Source organism: Notolepis coatsorum (assembly GCF_963971535.1).
Source record: "Notolepis coatsorum genome assembly, chromosome: 15".
In the NCBI taxonomy this organism is placed as follows: Eukaryota; Metazoa; Chordata; class Actinopteri; order Aulopiformes; family Paralepididae; genus Notolepis; species Notolepis coatsorum.
In genome coordinates this window covers 495,139-510,091 of record NC_140179.1, presented here as the reverse complement: position 1 = coordinate 510,091, position 14,953 = coordinate 495,139, and the positions used below count along the sequence as shown (strand labels likewise).

The 14,953-nt window shown below is 45.3% G+C and overlaps 1 protein-coding gene across 1 annotated transcript in view; it reads right to left on the bottom strand.

Moving 5' to 3' along the window:
- Nucleotides 1–1,622: 1,622 nt before the first annotated feature.
- The window catches only part of slco1d1 (solute carrier organic anion transporter family, member 1D1), a gene marked incomplete at both ends in the record, with an annotated part of 39,012 nt that continues 25,681 nt past the window's right edge, over nt 1,623–14,953 (bottom strand). The window contains 4 exons of the mRNA XM_084330489.1: nt 1,623–1,812; nt 4,531–4,648; nt 5,010–5,074; nt 5,866–6,053. Of these exons, the coding sequence (XP_084186615.1) occupies nt 1,623–1,812; nt 4,531–4,648; nt 5,010–5,074; nt 5,866–6,053 (561 nt within the window). The remainder of the gene's footprint in view (nt 1,813–4,530; nt 4,649–5,009; nt 5,075–5,865; nt 6,054–14,953) is intronic.

Here is a 14,953-nt window from a genome sequence, read left to right as displayed (position 1 = left end):
TACCAACCCTCTCACCCCTCAGCCTGCCTCCTCTCCCTCTACCAACCGTCTTGTCTCCATTGTTCTCCGCCAGTAAAAGTGAGAGCCTCGTAGACTCGTAGACACCATGTGTTTATTCCACGTACGTGTCGTCGTTACAAACCATCAAAAGTCTCACTTTTCCGAAGACTGCATCTTTCAGAAAGCACTAGAGGCACTGGAGGGAATATTATTGTCTGTATTTCGTATGTAGTACTGTATGTATGTTGACACACACACACACACACACACACACACACACACACACACACACACACACACACACACACACACACACACACACACACACACACACACACACACACACACACACACACACACACACAGATACACACATAAGTGAAAAACAGAGTCCCAAACCACTCGTTTCAAGGAGACATTACAAACTGAAACTACTTTATTGACGATAACAATACAGTCAAGGATCCTTATTAGAGAAACGATTAAGACATACTACAGTATGGCAGAAACAATGCTACAGCAGACTATATGGACACAGTAAAAAGAGTACAGTATTTACATCTTCAATATGAACAGCAATTATGTCTCTCAAGTGTTGATACATCTATTTACCGAGTACAAACTACCAGCTTTTTTCACTGGTTCAGATTTACGTTCGATCAGACCCGTATCAAATAATCTTTTCAAATAATGAATAGCATTTGTGGTTAACCTGTTTGGAGTAGCAGCTGGGGGACTTTACCACGTGGAATAAGAGTGGCAGGAGGTTTAGACTATTTAAAAGTCAACGTGCTCACATTTCTCTGCTCGACAAATGACTTCGCCACAACCTGAATTGTCCCGATGCAAGCGGGTAAAAACGAACAAACGCTGAGAGAGAATGATTTGAAGATACGATGTGACCTATAGGTCGTCTAACACTGATCCCCTCTCCCTGTCGGTCCATTCTCCAATACACAAGGACACACAGTGTCAAAGGTGCGAAGCGTTCTCGCTTAGATTTAGAAGAATATTCAGCTTTCGGCACCGTGTTGAACTTTGAATGATATTTACTCGGAAAAGAACGCGCATGTAGCGGCCGTACATTCAGACAGAGGGCCGTGAGGAGGATTACCGGTCGAGGCGGTGTGTGCGAATTTGGCGGCAAGCGAGAGGGGGGGGGGGGGGTGGGGGGGGCTTCACTCGAGGCGGGAAAGGTTTCGAAAACTTTGAGGAAATGACTTTGAGGATATAGATTCAATCTTATTCACATTGAGCCAACGTTGTTTCTATGTCAGTTTGCTATCTGGGAGGGCCTTAAAAAAAAACATGCTAAACTTTGTTGTTGTTGTTGTTGTTGTTGTTGTTGTTGTTGTTCAAGCTCAGGTACACCAATAATAAAAATATATATATACATATAAAAAGATTTTATACACATTTGCACCCGGGGTGTACATGTAATTCTCTTTCACAGTTGTCACACGGACTTGGTAATGCCCGGCTTGTATCAATTCCCCCTTTCGCTTTGAGTTTCGACGGGGATATCGAAAGTAGCAAAAAGGCATCCTTTTTCTTTCCAAGTCCACAAGAATCTATATAGTTTAAAAAAAACAATAACAAAGAGGAATGGCAGATTACAGCTTTTAAATTGTGCTCTCTCTGTCCAAGTCCTGTTTGTCCTTGACGATGTTGATGTTGGCGTGTGACCCGTTGTCCTTGGCCTGTTTCCTCAGCGCCAGCTTCTTTTGCCTCTGGACTATCCTGTGGTACAGCACCCCCCACAGCAGGTAGGACAGGGAGTAGAGGCCGTAGATGAGACCCAGGAACGTCACTCTAGAACCACCACAGAGACAAGGGTTGAAGTCAGTGGAAGAAGTACCCAAATTCTTTACTTCTTTTTTTGTATTTTATTTTTTTTATTATTTTTTAAACAAACGTATAAACAAACATGACAACACACGATAAGATATACAAGCATTATTAACAGTGCACATCCAATAAAATCACCATTTAGTTAAATGTCTTATACAGGATATACCACCAATACCTGCTATAATACCCTACACACATACGCTCTAGCTCGTACCCCCCCCTCCCGGACCCCCCATTGGATAATCCATCCATTATCCCTCGCTCCTAACCAGACACTACCATTATAAGCTAGCTTTTATTCTCTCCACCACTTCTAACCACATTGTCATTTTGGATTCATTGAGACCCAGAATTCTTGCTGTAGATATTTCTTGATAAATCACATCGAGATATGTAAGCATCCAAACTTTCCGGCACATTTTTTCCGGTTGAAACCATCGTGATGCTATCAGCTTTTTAGCCACTGTGATACCCGATAAAACCAATCTCTTTAGCTGTGGATGTACTGCAAACTCAAAAACATCATTCAGCAGTAATACAGAGGGGTGTACAGGTATATTCCAAGTTAAGAGATTTGATAATTGCTGGGTCACCTCTTTCCAGAATATCTTAACTGGTGGGCAGTCCCAGTACATGTGCATAAATGTCCCCTCGTCCCCATTTGTACATAAGGAGCATTTGGAGTCTTGTTTAAGACCCATTCTGTTCAGTCTTATAGGAGTCAAGTATGTCCTGTGAATATAGTTAAGATTGATTTGTTGATGGTCCGGGTTCCTTGATGTAAGTCGGACATTTGCCCAGGCTTCTTGCCAATCAAAGTCACTTTCCAGGTCTGGTATATCCCTCCTCCAGACAGAGTCTAGGTGGAGGGTTTCATACGAGGACGTTAGTAATTGATGATAAAAATCTGAAACAAAACCTCTCGATGTCTTTCTTTCATAGAAGAATTTGTGGTATCTGTGGTGTTCAATTGGTATCTCTAATGGAACACCGTGAGACTTCAAACATAACAGTAACTGTATGTAAAAAAGATGTGTGGACTTGGTGAGATTACATTTTTTGCGTATTTCTTCATAACTACAAAAACCCTGTTTGTTAAAAACATCCCCTAATGAGTGTATGCCTTGCTTTTCCCATATAGGGAATATTATAGGTCGTTTTTCAATCAAAAGTGCATTGTTATTGAATAAGGGAGTATGATTATGCCATTTATGTGGGTTAGGATATTTTTTTTGTGTTTCACGCCATATCCGGATTGCATGAGTAATTATGGGGCCAAATTTCCGTTCACATTGCTTAATTGATAATTTAGTGTATACTATGTCCTTCAGCCTATGTGGAGCTACTATATTTTCTTCTAAATTTCTCCAGGATACTAATGCTTGGGGATCAAACCATATTGTCAATGGTCTTAAAGTGTACGCCTTAAAATAGTGGAGAAAATCTGGAAATACCATGCCACCATCTGCTTTGTTTCTCTGTGCGGTGGATACCAAATTCTTTACTTCAAGGTTCTTTTCTTTTCCGGAACGAGGACTGTGTGGACACAGTCCTCGAGTTAAAAAGTACATAATTGTTTATGAATTGATTTGCATGTATCTTATGCAAAACTCTATATTCCTTGCATTACGATAAGATAAGATAAAATATTCCTTTATTGATCCCCTTGGGGAAATGCAGGCGTCGTAGCAGTATAAGGGAGGGGGGGGGAGGGGGTACTGGTATGGGCAGGGTAATAGCAGAAGACATAAATATAGGCCAATACAATTATAGTGCAGATAAAAGTAAGCCTGTCAACAATATAATTAACTCTAAATATAAGCACATGAGCAAGTAAACTGTGTAATCAAAGGTGCAGATGAGGGTCTGTGTGCCCTATCTCAGATATATTATACGTTACAATAAATATGGTCAATAACACTTAGAATCTGAATATATACTATGAGTAAGTAGTATACCTTTTGTTTATAATTCCTGTTTTTTCTTTGTTCTTTTTTTTTAAATGTTTTTTTTTTCTTTAAGGATTTTTTAATTTGTTGTTATGATTGTTTGGTCTGACGGATCAAGACACTGTGAGTTGGTTGAAGAAATAAGAAGAATAACATGTCCAAGAAATAAACTTTTCATTCATTCATTCATTAATTCATTCATTCATTCAAGTATACTATACACAGGTGCAGTAAAAGTAAAGTTAAAAGTAATTTGAACATAGGGGTGTTATAAATAATAAAGTAAATATATAAAGTAAAGGTACAGTAGGATATTTCCTTTTTGATTGTAGTGTAGAGTTAAAGTATTAAAGGTGCTATACAGTAGATAACATTTCTATGTAGAGCTTTTAGAAATGTGCAGAATAAAAGTATTCCTTTTCATCAATATCAGTACATTTTATCAAAATGAACGTTGTTGTTTACATTTTGCAGGCATATATCCCCATGGATATAATATATAGAATGTTCTATATATATCTATGTATATCTCCCCCTTACTTTCCATTTCCCCACGTGGAATGCACCTGATTGGATAAAATGTCACGATGGTGCTCTACTGCGACACCTAGTGGCTACATTAGTCTACATTGGTGGCATTTTACATGCATACAAATATTCTGTACATTTGGGTAAACAGAGATTAAAACGATCTCAAACAACATGAAGAACGGGACGGCGCTAACTGTACCTGAACGCTTGGGAGTCGTAGAGTCTGCACGCCCCCTGTCCACCGCACCTCTTGGACCCCCACTTCAAGCACGTCCTGTCAATCAACGCTCCGAAATATATAGGAGGAGGGATACCACCTGAGAACATATAAATCCTATTTATATCATTCTATTGGTATAAAATCAGTTGATATATATATATATATATATAATTATATATATAATATATTATAAATATATTATATTTAATATCAAATATATTATACAAAAAAATATTTATATTATTTCAAACAGATTTTATACCAATAGTTGAAATATATATATATATGGAGTAAAACATCTATATTTAATATTTTCAATGGGTTCCAAATTGCGGATTTCCATCTACAGATCAAACGCTTCAAGAATGTACGTGAATATACCTCACATTGATTTGGTCGAGGGAAAGAAATCACGGATTGAGGCTTTAATGGGTAAGGTCACCCTTCTGTATACGCACCCAGAGTTCGGACTATGAGCGTCTGCATCCCCAGTGCCAGTGACTTCAGATCAGGGTGGATGGACCTGTGATATAAAGAAACAGCTTCATATCATCAGTATAGAGTATATACCTACTGTATATATAGGATGTCCTGATGCTGGGTAGCTAGCTGTAGAAAACAATGATGGGAGTCGGACTAAAATGTGTGCAACAACCAGGAACAGGAAGGGAATTGGCATAATGACTAAATTGGGATGGGTGAAAAATACAGAAAGCCCAAAAATAAATATAATAATAATAATAATTCCTTCATGAAATTTCTCACAACAAGATCTATGGATTATCTTGAGTCATGATTTTTGAAAATAGACATTGCTGTTTTTCAAATTTTTTTTTTTTTTTTTTTATCCACTTTTTCTCCTTATTTTCTATTTTTCTCCCATCCCAATTTCGTATTATCCAATTCTTCCCTCCCCTGTCTTGAACGTTGCTAGACTATGCCTCCCACTGGTCGGCTGTAGTGAGGATAGAAGCCTTGCATCACGCGTCCCCTCCGGTACACGAGGAGGCAGCCTGTCGCATGTTTTCACCGCAGCAGCTCGGACTCTCAGTGGCGAGGAGTAACGCGTGGGAGGCTGTCTCACGCTGCCCCCGCTACTTCCTGTTTCCGCCGCACCGGCGTCACCCAACCGACCTGTAGGAGTCGCTGTCCACAACGTCCAATCCCCACCTACCGGCTTTCCCACCCCTGACACTGCCAATTGTGTTAGTATGACGGCCGGCCAAGCCGGTAGCAACGCCGAGAGCTGGGCTCGATACCAGCGTCTCCTGCGTTAGTGGAACTTTGCGTAACTTTTGTTATTGTGGTTCTGACCTGAGTAGAACGATGTATCCCGGTGTGGCCCCGCAGGCGGAGATGAAGGCCCCCAGCACAGACGCCCCCATGTAGAACTTAAACATGCGGTCACAGTCGCTCCTCCTGGGGCACTGGCCCAACACGGCTGACCGGTTCATGGCCAGAGTGGACATGGTCTCGCCCACACACGTGCAGTTATGGAACTCCTGACCAATAGGGAGAGAGAGGATGTGAATGTTGCTTAACCCTTTCACTGCCACACTACATAAGGTTATCCCTTTCACTGCCACACAACAGAAGGTTATCCCTTTCACTGCCACACAACAGAAGGTTAACCCTTTCACTGCCACACTACAGATGGTTACCACACTATACGGATGATGAAGATTTCATTGTGCGATTTACACAAGGTAACTGGAATTTGTCTTTCTGCACTTCAGTGACTCATCTCATATTTACCAGGATTGGTATATTGTAAAGTATATATTTGATATACATTAAAATATTGATTATTTTATTATCCACGTTTGTTTAGGCTCTGTTCACAATACCAATGCAAATACATGGAGGGGGGGATCTCTGCTCCCTACGCAATGACCAAAGGAGCAATTGATGAAGTTGAACTGTATATCGTGTAGAGGTACGAGACAGATGTAGAGGTACGAGACAAATGTAGAGGTACGAGACAGATGTAGAGGTACGAGACAGATGTAGAGGTACGAGACAGATGTAGAGGTACGAGACAGATGTAGAGGTACGAGACAAATGTAGAGGTACGAGACAGATGTAGAGGTACGAGACAGATGTAGAGGTACGAGACAAATGTAGAGGTACGAGACAGATGTAGAGGTACGAGACAGATGTAGAGGTACGAGACAAATGTAGAGGTACGAGACAGATGTAGAGGTACGAGACAGATGTAGAGGTACGAGACAAATGTAGAGGTACGAGACAAATGTAGAGGTACGAGACAGATGTAGAGGTACGAGACAGATGTAGAGGTACGAGACAAATGTAGAGGTACGAGACAGATGTAGAGGTACGAGACAGATGTAGAGGTACGAGACAAATGTAGAGGTACGAGACAGATGTAGAGGTACGAGACAGATGTAGAGGTATGGGCGGTCGAGCCTTCTGCTCTGCCGTACCCAGACTATGGAATGCTCTCCCCATCCACCTGAGAGCACCACAATCCGTCGTGGCTTTTAAAAGGGGCCTAAAAACATTTCTTTTTAACAAGGCTTTTGCCTGAATTTTTCTTTTACTTTTATTTGTTACTTCTATTCATTTTATTATTATTTTATTTTACTTTTATGTTCTTCCATTTCATTGGTTGTTTTATTCATTTTAATTGTTTTTATTCATTTTAATTGTTTTATTCATTGAACTTTTTGTCTATATCTCCTGTAGCACTCTGAGATTCTCGCGAAAATAAAGTGCGGTACAAATTGAATTTATTATTATTATTATTATTATTATTATTATGAGACAGATGTAGAGGTACGAGACAGACGTAGTGCAACGAGACAGACTAGAGGTATGAGACGGACGTTCAATACAATATTCTTTAAGTCATTGGGCACCATACGCGAGTATAGTCGGGTTTCGCCGCCATGCGTTGAGCACCATACCCGAGTATAGTCGGGTTTTGATCCTTTGATATTTGTCCTTTGATCCCCGTTCTATACACTCAGCCAGAGCTCCCTAGGTCTCCCTGGCTCATCTGCCTACGTTGGAATTACAATGACGAGCGAATCTCACCAGGTGGCAGTATCGCCTACCTTTGAACTGGGAACTGGGGATATCACTTGTCTTGTGATCCACGCCGGCTGTTTCTGCCTAGGAGTGGATCACAACATGGCAATCGGTGGAAGATTTGGTGCCTCAGAGCTATTCTTTCCCGTATGGTATAGCCATGCCCAATATACATGAGTAATTGCAATCGCTATGGGATCGACTGCGATTTATTAATTTTGGAGTACTTACTGACTGAGGTAAGGTCCATCTTAGGTAACCTGCTGGTATTTTTTTAACGTAAAACATGCTTCTGTACCGATCACAGTGTCGTAGTTTACCGGACGTAAAACTTGCTTTTGGTAATGATCACAGTTTTGAGTTAAAATGATTTTGTGAAGACACATATGTACATGGTATATACCTTTGATTTGGAAGTATTTGGGGTTTCGGGGGAGCAACCAGAACGATTTGGGGATATTGCATATAACGTGCCATATCTCGCGATCTATGAAAAAAGACTGGATTATTTTGGAAAGGGGCGATGTTTAGTGTGTAATAGTGCACAAACTACAGTATGTAGAAATGAACTCGTTAGCCAGTGATGGACTATAAACAATGCCTGTCACATGAGCCATACTATTGTCTTCCATAGCTATAATACAGAACACACGATGGGTCTGCAAACATCGCTAAAATGGTCAATAACGCTGGCGCCATTGAGTAAAGATGGGAAAAGGGTGTGTGTCACAATCCGTCTCTCTCGTCTCCACCCAAAGACTCATGAACAATCATGCGCCAGTCATAGACAGTACTCTGCCATCCTGTGGCCGCTCGGCGGTACTGCATGTGTTCACCCTTTGCCTGGGTCTCTGCTTATCTGTAGTTATTAGCCTGTTGTCTGTCATCGCTGACCTGCTCCCTGTGTATCTGCTATCTGTGCTATGTTCCCCTCCCCTGCCGAGTCTAGTGTGTCTCCCCAGTGTCTTTATCTATTGTATTATTATTATTATTATTATTATTATTATTATTATTATTATTATTATTATTATTATTATTATTATTATTATTATTATTATTATTATTATTATTATTATTATTATTATTATTATTATTATTATTATTATTGTTGTGAAGGGCCAGATTAAACCGAATATATATATTTATTTATATATATATATTTAATTGTATTTGTATATTCTCTAATATTCCCTGATATCCCTTGTATATTCCTTGTACAATATGCATTGAATATCCATTCTAGCCTACTGAACATCCCATAATAGTCTCCATTCTACTATTGGTCGAGACCTTGGTGCCAGGCTGCCATACCCCTCAGACCCAGTTCAAACGTACCGCTCGACATGTACGAACAAGTCCTAGTTCCGCGTAGGAATTTGGCTACCGCACCACTAATGGGACTATTTGTTCATAGTGCGTATATATACTGCGCTACTAAAGTAGGACTTTCTTTTCAGTCCAGTTTCTTACCCTCCAATAGAGTCACAGACGTAAAGCCTCCCCGCGATGCCACGTGTGGGAGTAAGGCCAAGTTCGGCCTACCATCGGTATTGAGACATCGTGTATATTAATATTTGAATAGTCATATTTGGCACTATATCGTCGAGTTGGACGTAGTCTATTAAGCTAATAATAGTCTGTTAATATATAGTGCTTCGTGCGGTGAGAATACTACCGTAGTCAGTACCCCATCGTTTCGGGCAGAGAACTGGCTGCTTACCCAGGGTGGTTGACCCTATGTGAAGCTGCACCCGAGGAGCCCCAGAGCCGACGAGCGAGTGGACCTGTATACCGGATTATTCTACCGACGACAGCCCGCCTTCCCAGGCACGGATTATGCTTTGGATACTTTGATTATTCTATGGATAAAGACCCCCGACACTACCGTGTGTTGGAACCCCCCCCCCCCTGGAGAGGACGCAAGGTGAGGAGACGCTCTGCAAGACGAGGTCTCTCCACATCTCTCCCCCGTGGACCGGAGAGAGCCGGCCCACAAAGAGTCCACCTGCTTTCATCTGTGGTCCAAGGATCGCCGGCGTATTGAACGGCACTACAGTGGGTTCACCTGGGATACCCTTGGCCGGACGAGGCAGCTGGATTCTACCCCCCCCCCCCCTCCTACTCCTGTCGGCTTACAAGCGACCGGATTAACCCCCTCTAGTGTATCCAGCCTATAATCATTAAAGTATCATTGCTGTTATTCCTTAACTATTCCAGGTCGTATATTTACCACCTGCGCCTTCAGAGATTGGACATTATCTATTGATATACCGACGAATACTCCTTGCCATAAAAGTGCATACTATTTCAATTCATAAATGTAATTAAGTGATTAAGTGCTTATTCTACACACCATCGCTGTGTAGGAAATAAAGACCTGTTTCTAATTCGTACATTTGTGTTGGATCCGTTTCATCTACGTGAGAGTGTTCATGATAATATATTTATGCCGTGTACTGGGTGGCCGAATATTAAGTACAAAGGTAGTGGTAGTAAGTATCATATCTAGTAATACAGTCAGGGAATTGTACCCCTCAGTTACAATTGGTCCTTCGAGCCGGATGGTAATTAGTGTAATATTAATATAGTGTTATTAATATTGAAATGGCCTATGATGAACACTCCACGAAACGATCCTCCTAACCAACGCCCGCAGCGCGAACGACGGCTCGCTCAGTACTTAGAGGCTTACGCTGTCACTCAACAACCTAGTCTTCTACTAACAGTAAACGCGGTAAAACTAGAAAGTAAAAGTATGTCTAACCCCAACGCCCAGACTACCCCGACCATAGAGGCCCCTACGGGATCTAATGTAACTGACCAAGTTCACGGTGGGGACCAGTGGGAACCAGACATGACTTCACACCCCGCCAGTACTGAAGAAGTAGTCCCCGATGAGTCCCGGGAGGAATACAACGCTACCGAGAGAGAACTCGGCACGGAAGAAGACGGGGAGAGCACCGTGGAGATAGAGCTCCAAGGCTCCGCAAGGAGTACCCCGAGGGAAGGCTCCCCTATACAACCGCCTTCTCCCAGCGAGGCAGAGAGGACCCTACAGCAGGCATTCCTCGTCAGCCTGAAAGCCTCTACTGAACGCGATAGACTCCAGGGTGAACGCGATCGATTGCAGATACAGCAACGGAGCGAAGAAGAGCACATACGCCTGGAAATAAGACGCATTCAGATGGAAGAGAATGTGGCCCGAGACCGAGCAGACAGCCAGCGAGCAGCTGCTGGTGCTCTACGGGACGCAGAGCGCGACAGACAGCAAGCGCAACTAATAGAACAGCTGATCAGACGGACAACACCCTCTCCCTCCGCCAGAGGCTCCAGGAACTCGTCTAGACACACCTCCAGGGCGGCATCCCCTAGCCGAGTAAACAACCCTGAACTTGACCAACAGACGAGGTCTATACCCCCCACAGACCACCTCCCCCCACCGGTCCAAGCGAGACCTAGCAACCGGGAAGGAGCAGCATATCCTGTGGAGAGGCTAAACCAGAGACTACAAGCACTGGATGACCTAACTGAAGACGAAGAGGAAGAGGAGGAGAACCGCGCCCGAAGACAGCACAGTACTCTACCGGACCAGGAGGTCCGGTACAGCCCAGGCTATACTCCCGCGGAGCTGCGCTACAGACCCCCGACTCTATACACGGGTGAGCACGACGCACGACCCGCACCGAGGAACAGCACCTGGACAAGCGGGCCATGGTACACTGCCGGTACCAGCCCATACCAAGGAGCGGGAGGAGACTCGCCTAGGAGGCCTCTCCCCCAACGCTCGCCGATGTATCCACAGTCAGCGTCATACATTGGCACGCCTATGGTACCCGACTTCACCCAAGAGAACCGGGCCCAGTATACAGAACTCCGCATGTGTCTGGAGACCATGTTGGTGGATGTATTGGATGAACGCCACAAATACGCCATCCTACTGCAGCACTTAAAGGTGCCCCGCGCACATAATATAGCGCTCGCCTACGCGACTTCCACCACCCCATACACAGCAGCGCTCGTAGCATTGGACCAGAGGTATGGGCGCATATGGGATTACGTGATCCAGGAGATCCGACACATCGACCGCTTACCCCCAGCAATAGACAATCGAGCACTGGACGACCTGTCCATCAGAGTGCAGTCCCTGGTAGGGATGTTGGGAGCGCAAAGAGAGAAGGGGAAGTATGAACTTTACGCCAACTCAAATGTGGAAAGGATCCTGGAGAAGCTGCCGCCCGCTCGTCAGGAGCGCTTTAGGCGGCAGAGGGACCACAGAGACCCGAATGGCCCCGAACCGAACCTCCTCGATCTAGCAGACTTCCTGGCGAGAGAAGTCAGCAGCCTACGGCTAGATACATTCGGACGGAGCACCCCTGGCTCCAGAGAAGGAACCAGACGACTAAATGATGGAAGAAGATCGGTGACTGTGATGCACCAATCGGAGTCAGTACCGAGCAGCAGGAGCCACAGTACCCCCTCCAGAACGGAGAAGTGGAAGATAGTGTGCCCCTACTGTGAGAAAGAACACTGGCTAGCGCAATGTGACTCCTTCCCCAAGCTGAACGCGGAGGAAGCAGGTCAATGGATAAAGTCCAACAAGCGCTGTTTTCGCTGTGCGCGCTCACACATGGCAGCCGAATGCCGCTTAAAGAAAAGGTGCACCAAGTGCGATGGAGCCCATCTGGACATACTTCACGACAGTAACAGACGGCGCCCTTCACCTGCACCATCCAGCCGCAAAGCGAGCGTCATGTACATCGATCCCGCCAGCAGCAGTGGAGCCCCCATCCTCGATGACGGGTCAGAGAAGACCCTGCTGCTCGCCTCCGCTGCGGCCCAGCTAGGGCTGCGGGGAAGCGAAACCCAAATGACAATTCGGACAATAAGACGAGATTTGAAGACGATAAAGGGCGAGAATGTCTCATTCTCTATCGCAGCAAGCGGCCAGCCTGAGCGACGGTACCAGATTGCAGACGCTTTCACCAGCCAAGAAATAGGACTGTCGCGGTACACATACCCCGTCGCCAAGCTGATGGAGAAATATGCACATCTGCGCAAGTTACCGATCCCGCTCATAGACAATGCTATGCCGACCCTGTTGATAGGCTCCGACCATGCAGACCTCATTGTCCCGATAGACCGGGTTCATACCGGACCCCGAGGCTGTCCTGCAGCAGTCGAGACCCGTTTGGGATGGACTCTCCAAGGCCCGCTCGCCAAATCTCTCAACCGAAGTACAGCCACTAGATGTCTCCACTCCCGAGTCACAGAGGGAGAAACCGCACTCCTGCAACACGTAGAGCGGCCATGGAGCTTGGAACAAATGCCCTTTAAGAATGGAAAGAAAGACATTCGCTCTAAAGATGACATTTACGCCATTCACCTCCTCGAGACAGGGACCAAGAGAGTCCCGGTCAACGGCGTGTTGAGATACGCCACGCCACTCCTGCGGCGAGAAGGAATGCCTACTTTCCACGCCAAGACAGACGCCATAGAACGGTACCTGCTGAACACGGAGCGGCGCTTAGCCAAGAACCCCGCCCAAGAGAGTGTATACCGCGCTGAGATTGAGAAGCTCATCACAGCGGGACACGTCACAAAGATGGACATTAAAGAGGCTGACCAGACCACTGAATCGTGGTACGTGCCCCACCACAAGGTCCATCACAACGGTAAAGACCGCATAGTATTTAACTGCAGCTACCAGATCGGATCCCAAAATCTGAATAAAGAGTTACTGCCCGGTCCCACACTCGGCCCCTCCCTACTCGGCGTTCTACTCCGCTTCCGCCAGGAAAAGGTGGCCATCAGCGGGGACATTAAAGGAATGTTCCTGCAGGTGAGATTAGTAGAGGCGGACGGGCCCCTGTTGCGGTTCCTATGGAGAGAGGGGCCAGGAGATGAGCACCCAGCCATCTGCCAATGGGAGGTCCTCCCCTTCGGAACGGCGTGCAGCCCCTGCTGTGCGACATTTGCACTACAGAAACATGTAGCAGAGGACCCAGCAGCGGACGAAGAGGTCCGACACAGCGTAAAGAACAGCTTCTACGTAGACAACTGTCTACAAAGCCTTTCGGCCCAGGAGGAAGCCGAGGCTCTCCTGGTTGAACTCCGCGCCTCATTGATCAAAGGCGGCTTTGATCTCAGGCAGTGGGCCATGCCTATCCCGAGGGAAGCAAGTCCAGAGGAGGTGGAAATTAAGAAGTCTGTGTTCTGTGGATTGAGCACCGTAGCCTCCACCGACCCTAACATAAACGATTGCACGTCCATAGAGAGTGCACAACAAAGAACATTCCTGCGGTACCACCCGGAGTGCAAGTCCCCCGCTGATATGTCAGCAGCTAACTACGAGGAAGCAGAATTGCTTCTACTGCAGCGAGCCCAGAGAGACTCGTTCCCCGATGAATTGGCCTGTCTACAGGGAGGAAAGCCCGTCCCATCCGACAGCAGATTAATTCACCTGGCCCCCGAGAGCGACGCTCACACCCTCATCAGAGTGGGTGGTCGCCTACGCAGAGCCCCCAATCTACCGGATGACATTAAACACTACCTACCGTCTCTACAGACCCGCCAGAAGTGGGTAAAGGAGAGAGACAATTTGACAGAAGGAACAGTCGTCATGACTATTGATCAATCACTGCCCAGAGCTATGTGGCCGGCCGGCCGCGTAAGCAAAGTGATCACCGGTGCCGACGGCAAGGTCCGAGCAGCTGAAGTGCTCGTCCAGGGTCGCACTTACACCCGTCCCGTGGCAAGGCTCATAGAACTGCCTCGACTCCCAGACACAATCGATGATGACCATGACCCTACAACCCTATGACTTTGTGAAGTTGACTGACCCCTACAGCAAACCCTTATGTGTAAATAGACAACGCGATTAATCTGTCTCCGTTTAACTGATTAGGTCTGGGACCTATTCAGGGGGTGGCTGTTGTGAAGGGCCAGATTAAACCGAATATATATATTTATTTATATATATATATTTAATTGTATTTGTATATTCTCTAATATTCCCTGATATCCCTTGTATATTCCTTGTACAATATGCATTGAATATCCATTCTAGCCTACTGAACATCCCATAATAGTCTCCATTCTACTATTGGTCGAGACCTTGGTGCCAGGCTGCCATACCCCTCAGACCCAGTTCAAACGTACCGCTCGACATGTACGAACAAGTCCTAGTTCCGCGTAGGAATTTGGCTACCGCACCACTAATGGGACTATTTGTTCATAGTGCGTATATATACTGCGCTACTAAAGTAGGACTTTCTTTTCAGTCCAGTTTCTTACCCTCCAATAGAGTCACAGACGTAAAGCCTCCCCGCGATGCCACGTGTGGGAGTAAGGC